Here is a 16,159-nt window from a genome sequence, read left to right as displayed (position 1 = left end):
CTTCTGTCTTGTTCATTTTATCTGTATATTAATGTGTATTGTACGTGTTGTCCCTCCTGTCTGTAAATACCCCCCCTTTTTTATATATGTTCAGCGTCTTTGGGTCACTGAAAAGCGCTATATAAATAAAAGTTATTATTATTATTATTATTATACGCCGTATGTGCAACACAAACCCATACGCCGTATGTGCAACACAAACCCATACGCCACATGTGCAACACAAACCCATACGCCACATGTGCAACACAAACCCATACACCACATGTGCAACACAAACCCACACGCCACATGTGCAACACAAACCCACACGCCACATGTGCAACACAAACCCACACGCCACATGTGCAACACAAACCCATACGCCACATGTGCAACACAAACCCACACGCCACATGTGCAACACAAACCCATACGCCACATGTGCAACACAAACCCACACGCCACATGTGCAACACAAACCCATATGCCACATGTGCAACACAAACCCAACATGCCACATGTGCAACACAAACCCATATGCCACATGTGCTCTGAGTGAAACATGGATTTGATGCAACATTAGAACCATTAATGAGTAATAACAGTTTGAAAGCCTAACGATCTGTGATGTCACTCTGTAAGGCTCTTGGGGGCCATTTGAGGCCGTGATCACCCCTCACCTGTCGTGTATTGTCACCTGTCGTGTATTGTCACCTGTCGTGTATTGTCACCTGTCGTGTATTGTCACCTGTCGTGTATTGTCTGCACCAGGTTTTAAACCAAACTGAATGTAGGTTTAAACCGGGTTTAGACCCAATTTGGACCAGGTCGAGACCAGATCTAAACCAAGACCAGCTACAACATTAACACGGGTCTAAACTCTTCCTAAACCACCGGCTGATGTCCGCAGCCTCCCGCAGCCTCCCGTATCCTCCCAGAGCCTCCCGCAGCCTCCCGGAGACCCCGTATCCTCCCGCATCCTCCCGGAGCCTCCCGCAGCCTCCCGGAGACCCCGTATCCTCCCGCAGCCTCCCGTATCCTCCCGCATCCTCCCGGAGCCTCCCGCAGCCTCCCGGAGACCCCGTATCCTCCCGCAGCCTCCCGTATCCTCCCGCAGCCTCCCGGAGCCTCCCGCAGCCTCCCGGAGACCCCGTATCCTCCCGGAGCCTCCCGTATCCTCCCGTAGCCCCCGCAGCCCCCGTGTGCCGTGTGCACACCGGGAGCATCTTCACTGCACCGCTGCTCCATCCCCTCCAGAGCTAGCCTAGCCACAGTTAGCTCAGACTAGCTTAGCTCTTTGCATGTTCGTTCCTCTTAAACGTCACATACTTCGGGACACGTACATAAAGTGTCATCCGGTCAATACGTGATGTGTCCATAAAGATCACGCGGTGTGGCACGGCACAGACCGGGAGCTCAGGGGCCCGGGGCCATAGCAGCGGCGGAATAACGGTCCTGCGCAGGCCCCGGCTCCAGGACCTGCGGTGTCCGGCTCCATAAGAACCTCACAATAACATTCTTATGATGTCAAAGCGCGAGACACGTCCGACCCGAGACACGCGCCGTGTCCGGACCTGAAGCGCGCGTCAGGGGCCGCGTGAGGGCCCCGTACCTGTGTGAGCGACGTGAGCGCTGCCATGTTCCTGCTCCTCCTGCTCCTCCTGCTGTCCCTCCGCGGAGCCGCTCCCACAGGCTGACAAACCCTGACCAGAGCCTGACCAGAGCCGCACGGGGCTCAGGCCGGACAGAGCTTCTGCGGGGCCCCTGCGCAAGTCGCCCTATTTTACAAAATTGATTTTATGTCGATTTTATTCAATGCAACAATGGAATTTCCTCATTGTGGGACAAATAAAGGCTTATGTTATGTTATAAGATAACTCTTATAAACAAAAACAAAAACTCTTATAAACAAAACTCCTCTCATATCTTAATTATGGAATGGAGGAAAGAAATAAAAATAAAGATTAAATAAAATAAAATAAAATAATAATAACAAAAATAGCTGGCATAAGACAAATAATACTAATAATAATGGTAAAGTAAACACTCTTATTTACGTCAGTTATATGCACATGAATGACATTAATTGCATGTGAGTACGACAGTAATTGCACATGGTTAAGTCAGTATTTGTTGTAAAGTGTGACAGCAGCAGAAGGACAGACTGTGAAACGTCTCCTTCACACAGCGAGGGTGGATCAGTCACTGAAGCTGCTCTCCAGAGTGGACAGAGTGTCCTGCAGGGGGCGACACTCATGGTCCAGCATAGATGTGAGTTTAGCCAGGACCCTTCTGTCCCCCACCTCCTGCACCGAGTCCAGAGGACAGCCCAGGACGGAGCTTTGTCCAGCTTCTTCCTCTCCCTCTCTGTGATGACCACACCTACAGGAGCTGATGCCACCACAGAGTCAGAGAAGGTCTTCAGGAGCGGCCCTGTCAGGAGTGGCCCTTTCAGGAGTGGCCCTGTCACTCCTAAAAACCCGAGTCTCCTCAGGAGGTAGAGCCGACTCTGGCTCTTCCTGTACAGTCTGTGTTATGAGTCCAGTCCAGTTTGTGGTTCAGATGAACACCCAGGTACTTGTATGAGTCACTCTCTCAATGTCCCGTCCCTGGATGTTCACTGGTGAGGGGGGCGTGGCCTGTCCCGTCCCTGGATGTTCACTGGTGAAGGGGGCGCGGCCTCTGTGGAAGTCCACCACCATCTCCTTGGTCTTTCCCGCGTTGATGAGGAGCTGGTTCCGCTGACACCAGTCCACAAAGTCCTGCGTCAGTCCTCTGTCCTCCACATCATCGTCTGTGATGAGTCCGATGATGGCAGAGTGGTCAGAGAACTTCTGCAGGACACAGCTGTCTGTGTCGTGTCTGAAGTCTGCAGTGTAAAGGGTGAAGAGAAAGGGCGCGAGGACGGTGCCCTGGGGCGCCCCCACACTGCAGGTACCCCACACTGCAGGTCCCCACACTGCAGGTCCCCCACACTGCAGGTCTCCACACTGCAGGTACCCAAACTGCGTGTCCCCCACACTGCAGGTCCCCACACTGCAGGCCCCCCACACTGCCACACTGCAGGTCCCCACACTGCAGGCCCCCCACACTGCAGGTCCCCCACACTGCCACACTGCAGGTCCCCACACTGCAGGCCCCCCACACTGCAGGTCCCCCACACTGCAGGCCCCCCACACTGCCACACTGCAGGTCCCCACACTGCAGGCCCCCCACACTGCAGGTCCCCCACACTGCCACACTGCAGGTCCCCACACTGCAGGCCCCCCACACTGCAGGTCCCCCACACTGCAGGCCCCCTACACTGCCACACTGCAGGTCCCCACACTGCAGGCCCCCCACACTGCAGGTCCCCCACACTGCAGGCCCCCCACACTGCAGGTCCCCCACACTGCAGGTCCCCCACACTGCAGGTCCCCCACACTGCAGACACACAGTCCTGGGCTCTGTTATGCTGTTATGCTATGTTATGTTATTGAGTCTGCGTCATAAATTTCCAGATCAGGATTTTTGATGAGTTTCAACTCTTTAACACTTTCACCTCTTTACGATTGCTTTCACCTTCTCAGGGGCTATTGCTTTTGACATTTGTACAACTTGTACTTTTTGCAGTAGTTGCAGATTTATCAGTATTTTTCTCCATCGAAATGAATGGGAATATATATAAGGAAGGATATTAGGAATATTAAAATGTTTTGGATTTTTATGGATTTTCAATGTCTTTAGATGCAAAAGGTGTTGTTTTGAGCTCGATCGGATGAAAAACCCAGGACAAGTACGATTAAAAAAAAAAAAAAAGTCAAGCGTGGCGATGCCACTTTGATTCAACATGGCTGACTTCCTGTTTATCATACAGCGATGCTCCAGGTGTGTTTTACTCGTCAAAGGTCAGAGGTCAAAGGTAGCTCTATCACTGTCCCAAGTCTCATGTGCCAAGGCCAAAGATTAAGAGTTTCATGTTTTCTCTTTTTTGAACTAATCGGCACTGTTGTGACGGGCGTTCTCACAACCTCCATTTTATTGGAGTTCGGGCCGAGCCGATCGCGTTTATGTCCCCATGTGTGTCCTATGTCCCCATGTGTGTCCTATGTCCCCATGTGTGTCCTATGTCCCCATGTGTGTCCTATGACCCCATGTGTGACCTATGACCCCATGTGTGACCTATGACCCCATGTGTGACATTCATCAATGTTCAGGGTCAAAAATGCCCGAGTATGAACATGGCATTAGGAATGTATTGTACCTTTTATTCGCAAAATATTATTAAAAACTAGATAATGTGCAATGGCTGAAGCCAATGCGAGTGTCTGCATTCTTGCGTAAAAGTACTACACGTGTGTAGTAAAGACTTTATTCTTGTTTGGCTCGAGTCATGGAATGGAATGTTCATTCCATGGAATGCTCGGGTCTATTGTTCTTCCCTTGGGGGCGCGGCCTTGGGGGCGCGGCGCCTTGTGGATCCACAAGCTCCATTTTATTGGAGTTTGGGCCGAGCCGATGGCGTCTATGTCCCATGTGTGACCTATGACCCCATGTGTGACTTTGATCCCTGTTCAGGGTCAAAAATGCCTGAGTCTGAACATGAAGAATAGGAATAAGAAACCAACTTCTGGTTGGTGCTGTTTGCTACAAAACCTTGTGTTGTTAGTGTCAGTGTCAGTGTCAGTGTCAGTGTCAGTGTCAGTGTCAGTGTCTGCGTCAGCGACAGTGTCAGCGATAGTGTCAGTGACAGTGACAGTGTCAGTGACAGTGTCAGTGTGAATGTCAGTGTCAGTGTTAGTGTCAGTGTGAATATCAGTGTCAGTGTCTGCGTCAGCGACAGTGTCAGTGTCAGTGTCAGTGGCAGCGTCTGCGTCAGCGTCAGCGACAGTGTCAGCGTCAGTGTCAGTGTCAGTGTCAGTGTCTGCGTCAGCGACAGTGTCAGCGACAGTGTCAGTGACAGTGTCAGCGACAGTGTCAGTGACAGTGTCAGTGTTAGTGTGAATATCAGTGTCAGTGTCAGCGACAGTGTCAGTGTCTGCGTCAGAGTCAGTGTCAGTGTCAGCGTCTGCGTCAGCGACAGTGTCAGCAACAGTGTCAGAGTCAGTGTCAGTGTCAGCGTCTGCGTCAGCGACAGTGTCAGCAACAGTGTCAGTGTCAGTGTTAGTGTCAGCGTCTGCGTCAGCGACAGTGTCAGTGACAGTGTCAGTGACAGTGTCAGTGTCAGCGTCTGCGTCAGCGACAGTGTCAGCGTCAGCGTCAGTGTCAGTGTCAGTGTCAGTGTCTGCGTCAGCGACGCAATTCTGTTTACTCTTTATATGCTGCCATTAGGTAACATTATCAGAAAGCATGGCATTAACTTCCACTGCTATGCAGACGACACTCAGCTGTATTTATCAATGAAACCTGATCAGAGCGATCAAGTAGACAGACTTAGTACTTGTGTGAAGGAGATAAAAACCTGGATGACACTAAACTACCTGCTTCTTAACCCTGAAAAAACCGAGGTCATTGTGCTTGGCCCTAAGCATCTACGAGACGCTCTATCTGAGCAGATAGTCACACTGGACAATGTCAGTGTCGCCTCCAGTTTTACTGTAAGAAACCTTGGAGTCTTATTTGACCAGGAGCTCTCATTTAAAGCTCATATAAATCAAGCTTGTAAAACAGCCTATTTCCATTTGCGCAACATCGCCAAATTCAGAAGAATCCTGCCTAAAAGTGATGCCGAAAAACTTATCCATGCATTTGTAACGACTAGATTAGACTACTGTAACTCCCTGCTTGCAGCGTGTCCTAAAAGCTCCATAAAAAGCTTTCAACTGGTTCAAAATGCAGCAGCAAGATTACTAACAGGAACAAAAAGAAGAGAGCACATTACCCCAGTGCTGAAGTCTCTTCACTGGCTCCCCGTCGAGTCTAGAATCAAATTCAGAATTCTACTCTTGACCTACAAAGCCATAAATGACATGGCCCCATCCTACCTCAAAGATGCTATAGAACCATATCATCCAAACAGAGCTCTTCGCTCTCAGAATGCTGGCCTTCTGGTGGTGCCAAGAGTCTCTAAAAGTACTGTAGGAGGTAGAGCGTTTAGCTACCAAGCTCCTGTGTTATGGAATCAGCTCCCGACCCATGTTAAATATGCTGACACAGTCTCTTCATTTAAGTCCAGGCTTAAAACGTTCCTCTTCGAAATCGCTTATGGTCAGACTAGTTAGGAACAGAAACATAAACCCACAGCTTCAGCTACGCTGCCCTAGGAGTAACTATGCTGGGGGAAGTATGACAGCTTGAGCACTATCCTCTTCTTCTTCTGACTACTTATGCTATCAAACAATATTTATTTTTTGATTCCACTTGCAAACTGTTCACCGCCTTCTTTTCTTTCTCTCACTCCTGAGGACCTGTGGACCCAGATGCCCCTCCCCTGGTGAAGTGGTCCCTGCCCTGTGTGGACGGTCCCTCATCTGCCTGAAGAGTGGGTCCAGCTCGCCTCCGACGGTCCCTCATCTGCCTGAAGAGTGGGTCCAGCTCGCCTCCGACGGTCCCTCTTTGGCCTGAAGAGTGGGTCCAGCTCGCCTCTAGACGGTCCCTCTTCTGCCTGAAGAGTGGGTCCAGCTCGACTCAGACGGTCCCTCTTCTGCCTGAAGAGTGGGTCCAGCTCGCCTCAGACGGTCCCTCTTCTGCCTGAAGAGTGGGTCCAGCTCGACTCAGACGGTCCCTCTTCTGCCTGAAGAGTGGGTCCAGCTCCAGTCTCCTTGTGTCCGTCTGTCCGTCTGTGAGAGTCGGATCTCTCCTTCACTGGAACTCCTCCAGGTTTCTACGCTTTTTTCCCAAAGAGGTTTTTTGTAGTTTTTCCTGGCCGAGAAGGAGAGTTTAAGGACAGAGGACCCTGGGACATCGTCCCTCGCCACCACAGACATTGTCTGACTCCCTCGCCACCACAGACATTGTCTGACTTCATCGCCACCACAGACATTGTTGATTCATTTCTCCCTGTGGCCCTCAGAGGCAACTGTTGTTGTGATTTTGGGCCTTACAAAAATAAATTGATTTGATTTGATTTGACAGTGTCAGTGTCAGCGACAGTGTCAGCGTCAGTATCAGTCTCAGTGTCTGCGTCAGCGACAGTGTCAGCGACAGTGTCAGCGACAGTGTCAGTGACAGTGTCAGTGTCAGTGTCAGTGTCAGTGACAGTGACAGTGACAGTGTCAGTGTCAGTGTCAGTGTCAGTGTCACCGTCTGCGTCTGCGTCAGCGACAGTGTCAGCGTCACAGTGTCAGCGTCTGCGGCAGCGACAGTGTCAGCGACAGTGTCAGTGACAGTGTCAGTGTCAGTGTCAGTGTCAGTGTCAGTGTCAGTGTCAGTGACAGTGTCAGTGTCAGTGTCAGTGTCACCGTCTGCGTCTGCGTCAGCGACAGTGTCAGTGTCACAGTGTCTGCGTCTGCGTCAGCGACAGTGTCAGCGTCACAGTGTCAGCGTCTGCGGCAGCGACAGTGTCAGCGACAGTGTCAGTGACAGTGACAGTGTCAGTGTCAGTGACAGTGTCAGTGTTACTGTCAGTGTCGGGATGTGAAGGAATAACACACTTTAAGATATTGAAATGTCTTTTAATGAGAGTTGAATAAAGTAAAATGACACATTGACATAACCTCTGCTTAAACAGCTTGAGCAGGCGCCTTAAATTCAGGGTCTTCTAGAAACAACTGACCCACAATGGTGCCCGCTATGAGGGGAGGGGGGCACTGAGCGGACACTTTGGTGGGGAAGGGCCCGATGAAGGGCTCCAGCTGTCAGCAACAGTATCAGCGACAGTGTCAGTGACAGTGTCAGTGTCTGCGTCTGCGTCAGCGACAGTGTCAGCGATAGTGTCAGTGACAGTGTCAGTGACAGTGTCAGTGTGAATGTCAGTGTCAGTGTTAGTGTCAGTGTGAATATCAGTGTCAGTCTCAGTGTCTGCGTCAGCGACAGTGTCAGTGTCAGTGTCAGCGTCAGTGTCAGTGTCTGTGTCAGCGACAGTGTCAGCGACAGTGTCATTGACAGTGTCAGCGACAGTGTCAGTGACAGTATCAGTGACAGTGTCAGGGTCAGTGTTAGTGTCAGTGTGAATATCAGTGTCAGTGTCTGCGTCAGCGACAGTGTCAGTGTCTGCGTCAGAGTCAGTGTCAGTGTCAGCGTCTGCGTCAGCGACAGTGTCAGCAACAGTGTCAGTGTCAGTGTTAGTGTCAACGTCTGCGTCAGCGACAGTGTCAGCGACAGTGTCAGCGACAGTGTCAGCGACAGTGTCAGCGACAGTGTCAGTGACAGTGTCAGTGTCAGCGTCTGCGTCAGCGACAGTGTCAGCGTCTGCGTCAGCGACAGTGTCAGCGTCTGCGTCAGCGACAGTGTCAGTGTCAGCGTCAGTGTCAGTCTCAGTGTCTGCGTCAGCGACAGTGTCAGCGACAGTGTCAGTGACAGTGTCAGTGTCAGTGTCACCGTCTGCGTCAGTGTCACAGTGTCTGCGTCTGCGCCAGCGTCAGCGCCTGTGTCAGCGTATGCGGCAGCGACAGTGTCAGCAACAGTGTCAGTGACAGTAACAGTGACAGTGTCAGTGTCAGTGTCAGTGACAGTGTCAGTGTTACTGTCAGTGTCGGGATGTGAAGGAATAACACACTTTAAGATATTGAAATGTCTTTTAATGAGAGTTGAATAAAGTAAAATGACACATTGACATAACCTCTGCTTAAACAGCTTGAGCAGGCGCCTTAAATTCAGGGTCTTCTAGAAACAACTGACCCACAATGGTGCCCGCTATGAGGGGAGGGGGGCACTGAGCGGACACTTTGGTGGGGAAGGGCCCGATGAAGGGCTCCAGCTGTCCGGGGATCTGGGGGTCAGGTTTGAGAGGCAGGGTCACGCCCACCTCAGGGCCGGCCGCTGGGACATCGGGGAAGGCGGGCAGAGTGACGGCGGCCCCCAGGAAAGGGATCTGCCTCCACATGCCTTCTGGGTGATGGTGTGTCTCGTGCTCATGCCCGTGGTGGTGATGGTGGTGCTCGTGCTCGTGCAGGTGCACGTGCTTGTGGTCGTGGTCTAGCGCCATCTCGTGGTCATGCTGGTGAGTGGACGATGTGTCTGCGTGCTGGTACTTGTGGTGCTGGTTGGGATTGTCATTGCTGTGGTCGTGCGCCTTTTCGTGGTGGGCGTGCACGTGGTCGTGACCGTGGCCGTGGTCATGGGAGTGGTCATGGGCGTGCCTGCAAGAGAAGGGAGGAGCAGCTCAGATCTTTGTTCATTTGGCTGAAGGTTTCTGCTCAGATGGTCCGTACCTGTGTCCGTCGTGGTCGTGCGAGTGGTGGTGCCGGTCGGTGTCTGTGTGTTTGTGTGTGTCGTCATGGTGACCGTGGCCCTTGGTGTGATCGTGCACGTGCTCATGGCCTTGTGCGGGCTCCAGCACTTGAGTGTCGTTATGACTGTGGTCCGTCTCTCCACCGAGCAGATGCAGCTTCTTCTCCCGCTCAGCCGCCTGGAAAGGAGAGGTGATTGTTTCAAATAAGTTACAATAGCATCAAGAATGAGTCGATTCTATTCGATTCAATTGAATTGTACGGGAACATGAGGGGTATATTTGTGCATGTGCTTGTGCAGGTATGATGCTATAGACATATATATATACACGTGTACATTGAATACGAAAGTTAGATTTTTCTTGGCCAAATACTGAGAAACTGATGGCCAATAAGCTCTATAGATATTACGGTATACAATTTGAAATGACTACAAACCCAGTTACTGCTCTAGCAAAGTATCATAGTAAAACAAATCTATACTTGCAATGATTTTAAGACGTCCACAGCCCTATTTCACTTCAAACCACATTTTGCGCAGTGATCAGTCCAAACTAAATATCGGACCAGGAGCAGAGGCCCGGCAGCCCGAGCGGTGGTCTCCACCGGCCCGAGAGGTGGTCTCCACCGGCCGGTCTCCACTGGCCCGAGCGGAGGTCTCCACCGACCTGAGCATGTGAGGACAACTGTTGTGTTGTAAACATGTAAAACATGTGACCCACCTCAGGCTCATAGATCTCACACTTTACATTGATGAACTCCTGGTCAGTGGGGGCGGGGTCAAGCTTAGCAGGAGCGTGGACGTGGGAGCCGATGCAGAAGCCTTTGTGCTGAAGACAAAACAAATGTTGGGTCATTTTCAAATATTGGCTGGTGATGACCTAAACTATAAAACTGTGTTTCACATGTTTGAAGCAGCTTGTTACTTACAGCAAACTCACAGGTCATGGGGGGACAGTCGGCTGGTTTGTCTCCACTGGTGGGACACGTGGTCTCCTGGACGGTGAACTCTGCTGTGTAAATCATGCCTATCCCCCACTGCAAAACAAGTGAAAAGTCATTCATACAGGAATAATTACAGAAGTATCATATTTCATTCCTATCCAAGATCTTTTATAATAAGTGTATTATCTAGACTATCTAGACTTTGATACATGTTTTTTTTTTTTTTAAACTTGAGTGCAGTTTTATGTGATTCATGGCTTTTTGCCTTTCTGAAGAAAGAAGATATAATGTTATGTTAATGGCAACAGTGTAACATAACTAACCAGATAAGTTCACAAACTATTGAGAATACATCTGGACCTGAATCACATTGTAGTTTGGGTCAAAGGGACAAACCTAAACAAACATGTACGTTGGCCTATTATTGCAGGTTTAATGATTTTATTTATTTTTTAAACGTGTTCATAGAAGGACTTTGTGTATTTGAGGATGAGGAAGAAGTTTGTGCTTTTCTCTGACTGGATTTAACAACAGTTTGATTTCTCGGCTCCTTTGACCAATCACATTCATATTCGTCATGACAAACTGGTGTAATCCTCATTCGTCCAGGAGAGCTCCATTGTAGAAACATTTCAGTTTCATTAAACCAAAATGGAGGTTTAAGATTCAACCTAACGGTTGTGTATAATAGTGTTTTGAAACCCTGGAGCGGGATACAGAGTCCAGATGATACAACTGAATTTTTCTACAACATTCGTCATGACTTTTAGGCTTATCCCGACTGCTTTTCGGCGAGAGCCTGTCCAGATTGATATTGTGCAGCTGAGGAAGAATGTGTCAGACACTCAAACTATCAGCACAGGAGCTCCACAGGGCTGTGTACTTTCTCCCCTGCTCTTCTCCCTGTGACAAACTGCTGCACCTCCAGCCACGACTCTGTAAAACTGATCAAGTTTGGTCCTTTGGGCTCATCTGGGACGGGGATGAGTCCGTCTACAGGAGGTGGAGCGGCTGGTGTCCTGGTGCAGCGGTAACAACCTGGAGTTCAACGCCCAGAAGACAGTGGAGATGATCGTGGACTTCAGGAAAGTCACTCATTCAACTGTAAATTTTGTGTACATAGTAAGCCTATTTTAATTGTTTCTTTGTCCTATATCAGATTTTAATTGTTTCTCTTTTTTACTTGTATAGGTTGTTTTATAATTTAATCATTGTTTTATGTTGCACTGAATCACCAAAGCAAGTTCCTACGTTTGTGAATTCTGTTAATTGATATTAGCAATAAACTTTTTCTGACTCTGATGACACACGTCTGACAGAGCCAGATCTCATCATTCTGAAACCCATGAATTCATTGTGAGAAGTCTAATGTGGTCAGCACCTCGTCCTGTAGGTGGGATACAGCTCCTTTATCCTCAGATAATTAGATGCTAATCCAGGACTGTTGTCTAGACCTGGCGACGCCCTGTCTCTGACCAGCTCCATTGTGATGCATTACCCCTGATGTGGCCCGTGTGACTTGCAGCAGTGAGAAGTGATGGGCCAGTCCACTCTCTTTGTTGAACTTCTCCAGAGATTTAGTGACCGTCTTTTTGATTTCGTCATCGTCCTTGTTGATAAGTGTTGGGCAGTCAGGGCAGACCCCGGTCACTTTCTCTGGAGCCACTAAACAGACCAAATATGGATTAAAAATACTGAGATTAAACATTTCATTAAAAGTGCAGTCTGATTTCACATGCACAGCTTCCTTCAGGAAAAATATCCAACTACTGAGTCCTTCTGATGTGCTTCCTATGGTTTACTTTCTGTCATCTGGAGTTCAAATATTCATATGACAAAGGAAATCATATTTACTATCATTAACGTAGTTCATGAATAAAATCAATCTGGGAAGTATCAGGACAAGTGCATTCTTGAACTCTGAACCCGGTGAAGGCCTTTGTGACTGTGAGTGGTGTTGTTTACCTGGTCTGACCACACAGTTGTACTTGTACAGCCTCACCACTCTGTTCACTCTGCTGATGAAGATGGCCACTTTACACTGACCATAGACCTGCAGAAGAACACACAACACAGCTCAAGCAGCGCAGCAGGAGAGGCACAGGACCCACTTAAACATCCTCTATCATTTTACATTTAATGACAAACAAGATTCAACAATGTTCAAAGACAGAATGTTTCCTGTGCCAAAAGATCATGCCATAACTCACATGTTCTCAAAACACTCACGTTTCACACTCAATGTTCACACACGGGGAAAAGGTCCACGCCGTGTGAAAAGTCAGAGAACCACATTTTTTTAGGCAATGTTTTAATATGGATTGGTATCTGGGTCTCAGTTCTTTTGACAACTCTACTCTATCTGGAAACGTTAAGTCACAAATGAAATGCTTTAAACAATATAATCAGATTGAGATGTTTGTGAAAATGGACTTTGCAGGACACATTGAAGTGTGGATCAGCCTCTAAAGTAACCAACATGTCGCTTGTGCCCATTAGATGCAGTGATAGATGAAAGACAGAGTAGATGGATGTGTCCTCACCGGCGTGCTGGACATGCCCCGTACTTCACAGTCTTTAAAGTGAGTCTTACTGAGGACGCTGCAGTTGGTCTCCAGCACATTCATGGTCAGATAGAACAAAACACTGTTCTCTCCCTGCAACACACACACACACACACACACACGTACACACGTACACACACACACACAGACCCACACACACATGTACACACACACACACACACGTACACACACACACACACATGTACACACACACACACACACACACACACACACACACACGTACACACACACACACACATGTACACACACACACACACAGGTTAGGTTCCCATGCTTTGTGGGCCAAATATACATTAAGTTTGAAATGGTTTGTTAAACATTCAAAACCTTAAACTGTATCTATAAAATAACTTTATCTAAACGTCATAAATACTGAAACACGTCAGGTACTGTTCAAATACTGATCAAATGTGTGAAAACTACTCAAAGATTCTGGATTTACGTGATTTTATCTCAAAGATCAATTTAACTTAATCGAAATAAAGAGTAGCCTACAAGTAGAGCTACTTTTAGCCTACTTATGTAAAAGTATAAGCGTGATGGAAATACTTTTCAAGATCTAAGTAACTCTGGAAGTAAAAGTATTTGTGATGAGAAGTGAATACTTACATGTTTGTGGATGTGGGCGTTGGCCAGGTCCCTCAGGCTGTACACATATCCCTCAGTGCGATCCTTGTTGATTTGGTCCATAGCCTGTCTGGCAGCTCCGAGCACCACGGGGTCAGAACAGGACGCTGGCTCCGGGCCCTCCTGCTCCACGGGGGCCCCCCAGGAGTACCCCAACAACAGCAGCAACAGCAGGGCACAGCGCTTCATGGTGGACAGAGGACGGAGTGAGAGGAGCCAGGCCACCGCATTTTATACAGACACCACCCACTGACTCTCCAGCCCCCAAGGGCCCAGTAAACACGACCATTGACCTCGCCCCCTCAGCACTATTCAAACAGGCTTACACAACTCTGCTAAAGATAATTAACTGTAGAGTAGATTTGATACTAAAAGTGCTTCAGAGACGGCCAGAGACATGAAAGTACTCATGAAAGTACTCATGAAAGTACTCATGAAAGTGCTCATGAAAGTACTCATGAAAGTACTCATGAAAGTACTCATGAAAGTGCTCATGAAAGTACTCATGAAAGTACTCATGAAAGTACTCATGGAAGTACTCATGAAAGTACTCATGAAAGTACTCATGTCTTAACACTTTTATTACTGACGAGTAGAATGTGTTTGTGAGACGGTTCTGGAGCTCCTACGTCGCCCCAGGGGCCCGGACTCTGGGGCTCGGGGGAGGGTCTTTTGTGATGTCCTCACAGAAGGGACGGGCTCCTCAGGTCCAGAACCCTGTCAATATAGACATATGTTTGGTTATTAAATAAAAAAAATGTTTTACAAAGACAATTCAAATCATTCTCTTTCCCACAACAACCAACCCCCAACACACACACACACACACACACACTCGCACTCATACAGAGAAACACACACACACACACACACATACACACACACACACACACTCGCACTCATACACAGAAACACACACACACACACACACATATACACACACACACACACACACATACACACACACGCACACACACATACACACACACATACACACACACACACACACACATATACACACACACTCACATATACACACACACACACTCACACACACACACACACACAAACACATACATACACACCCTCCCTCACACACACACACACACACACACACACACAGCCACATGGTCAAGAGGAGAGACACCAGACCAGGCCCAGCAGCCACAAGCGCTAAACACGTAGATGTAATGAATACAAATACATACAAGTGAAACAAATAAATGTTAATCAAAACTAAGCTCAAACTAAACTCTCTAGCAATGTAAAGAGAATCACACCTCACATTTCAATATCTGATTATTATTGGTGTGCGGTTAGAGCAATCAAGGCGAGCAGTGATTGACCAATACAATCTAAAATTACCATGTGTCACATTTATATTTTACCATGTGTCACAATTATATTTAGTTCTTAAATATATCCAAATAAGCCCGTTTTCCCCTCATTTCTGCTGCTGAAGCTCGGCTGAAGCCTCAGTGTCTTTTAGTGTCCTCTACAGGCCGCTGACCAGTACTGCAGGATGCATGATTCTTCTTCTCCTGCAGCTGCTCAGTCTGTGGGCGTGTTCAGAGGCCCGTTCATGCTTGTTTTAGAGCTCTGCGCATGTGCTCTGAGGACAAACTCAAACCACCTGAAGAAACTGACTTAAAAACATCTTTTAGAGACAAGTCTGTGTTTGTAGCTCAGGCTCTGTTCATGTTTGTAATGATGAGACGGTAGTTAGAAACACAGTCATTTAACAACATAGAACGCTAATTTGTGTCATGAATTTGTCAGTTAAAACAGGTCATTAGCTTGGGCTGGATTTATTTTGCATTTAGGGTTTTTTCACTGTGGAAATGTTATCCACAAAAATTGATGAACAAACCAAGTCTGCTCATCAAAAAAGTCACTGCGACCGCTTATCATGTGATGCATGGACTTTGTAGTAAAGAATATACCTGGCATTCCATCACAAGTAAACAAATACAACAAAAATGTTCCATTATATTTGCATGAAAGAAATGATAGTTTGTGGTTTTCTGGAGCAGAAAAACATTGTGTTGTGGACTTGTTTCACCTCAAACCTTTGGCCTCAGTCATTACAAAGCAAATAGTTCAAAGAACCACTGTTCAAATCAATACGTTTCTGAGCATTAGTGCCAAACTTCAGTCTGGTGTAGTTATGCAATAGGCCAAAGAGCAGAGACTGTGAAGACCTCTAAAGGGATCAGACTCAATTGAAATGGTTTATAATGAGATGAGACAAGAGTCTTCCAAACACACCAGAACAAACACTTGGTTTGTGGTGCAGTGGTTAAGTGTGTGGTTGATACACACAAAAGATAACACAATTTAACAGCTCATTTGAAAATACAAATGGACATCAAATAATAATAATTCAAAAAACGCAATCATGGCACAAATGTCGTCCAGTTCTTTGTGATGACCTTTTTTCCAAAAGTGCATTCCAAATATATCATTCATAGTGTCCATGGCAGGAGCTTGAGAGCCACAGACATAGTTCTAAAGTGTGATACTAATGTCAAAAAGTCTATTTTTTAACGATAATGAGTGTGTACCTGAATCATCTTTACATTTATTTAATTTAGATTTTACTTCCCTTGAAAGCTCCAATTTATGAGCTTTTACAAATTTTGACCAAAGGATTTCATTGGCTGTTGCTTTGTTTAATGTCTTGGTTATAATAAGTCCTTATTTGTAAATCAG

The 16,159-nt window shown here is 47.5% G+C and overlaps 2 protein-coding genes across 2 annotated transcripts in view; both read right to left on the bottom strand.

The window, feature by feature from the left end:
* LOC140353807 (epidermal growth factor receptor substrate 15-like 1) overlaps positions 1 to 1,684 on the bottom strand; it is a 40,772-nt gene extending 39,088 nt beyond the window's left edge. The window contains exon 1 of the mRNA XM_072438553.1: positions 1,595 to 1,684. Within this exon, the coding sequence (XP_072294654.1) occupies positions 1,595 to 1,621 (27 nt within the window). The 5' untranslated portion in view covers positions 1,622 to 1,684. The remainder of the gene's footprint in view (positions 1 to 1,594) is intronic.
* A 7,002-nt stretch (positions 1,685 to 8,686) lies between these two features.
* LOC140354253 (antihemorrhagic factor BJ46a-like) lies at positions 8,687 to 13,701 on the bottom strand. Its single transcript, XM_072439203.1, has 8 exons — positions 13,430 to 13,701; positions 12,779 to 12,892; positions 12,201 to 12,288; positions 11,734 to 11,900; positions 10,221 to 10,328; positions 10,013 to 10,120; positions 9,273 to 9,469; positions 8,687 to 9,200 (listed from the first exon to the last, which is right to left on the bottom strand). Exons 1-8 carry the CDS (start codon positions 13,634 to 13,636, stop codon positions 8,687 to 8,689), a joined length of 1,503 nt encoding a protein of 500 aa, XP_072295304.1. The 5' UTR covers positions 13,637 to 13,701.
* Positions 13,702 to 16,159: the final 2,458 nt, after the last annotated feature.

This window comes from Eucyclogobius newberryi, unplaced genomic scaffold (assembly GCF_026437365.1).
Source record: "Eucyclogobius newberryi isolate DKJ021-1_F unplaced genomic scaffold, fEucNew1.0.hap1 SCAF_9, whole genome shotgun sequence".
Classification (NCBI taxonomy): Eukaryota; Metazoa; Chordata; class Actinopteri; order Gobiiformes; family Gobiidae; genus Eucyclogobius; species Eucyclogobius newberryi.
Note: the sequence above shows the minus strand (reverse complement) of the source record. Positions and strands in the feature narration are given on the sequence as shown.

Excerpts from the sequence above, each read along its gene's own strand:
- LOC140354253 (XM_072439203.1), bottom strand. The coding sequence starts at position 13,636 with ATGAAGCGCTGTGCCCTGCTGTTGCTGCTGTTGTTGGGGTACTCCTGG. Across the intron at positions 12,893-13,429 it reads ACGCCCACATCCACAAACAT|GGAGAGAACAGTGTTTTGTT; the intron begins GTAAGTATTCAC and ends TGTGTGTTGCAG. Across the intron at positions 12,289-12,778 it reads GGGGCATGTCCAGCACGCCG|GTCTATGGTCAGTGTAAAGT; the intron begins GTGAGGACACAT and ends GTTCTTCTGCAG.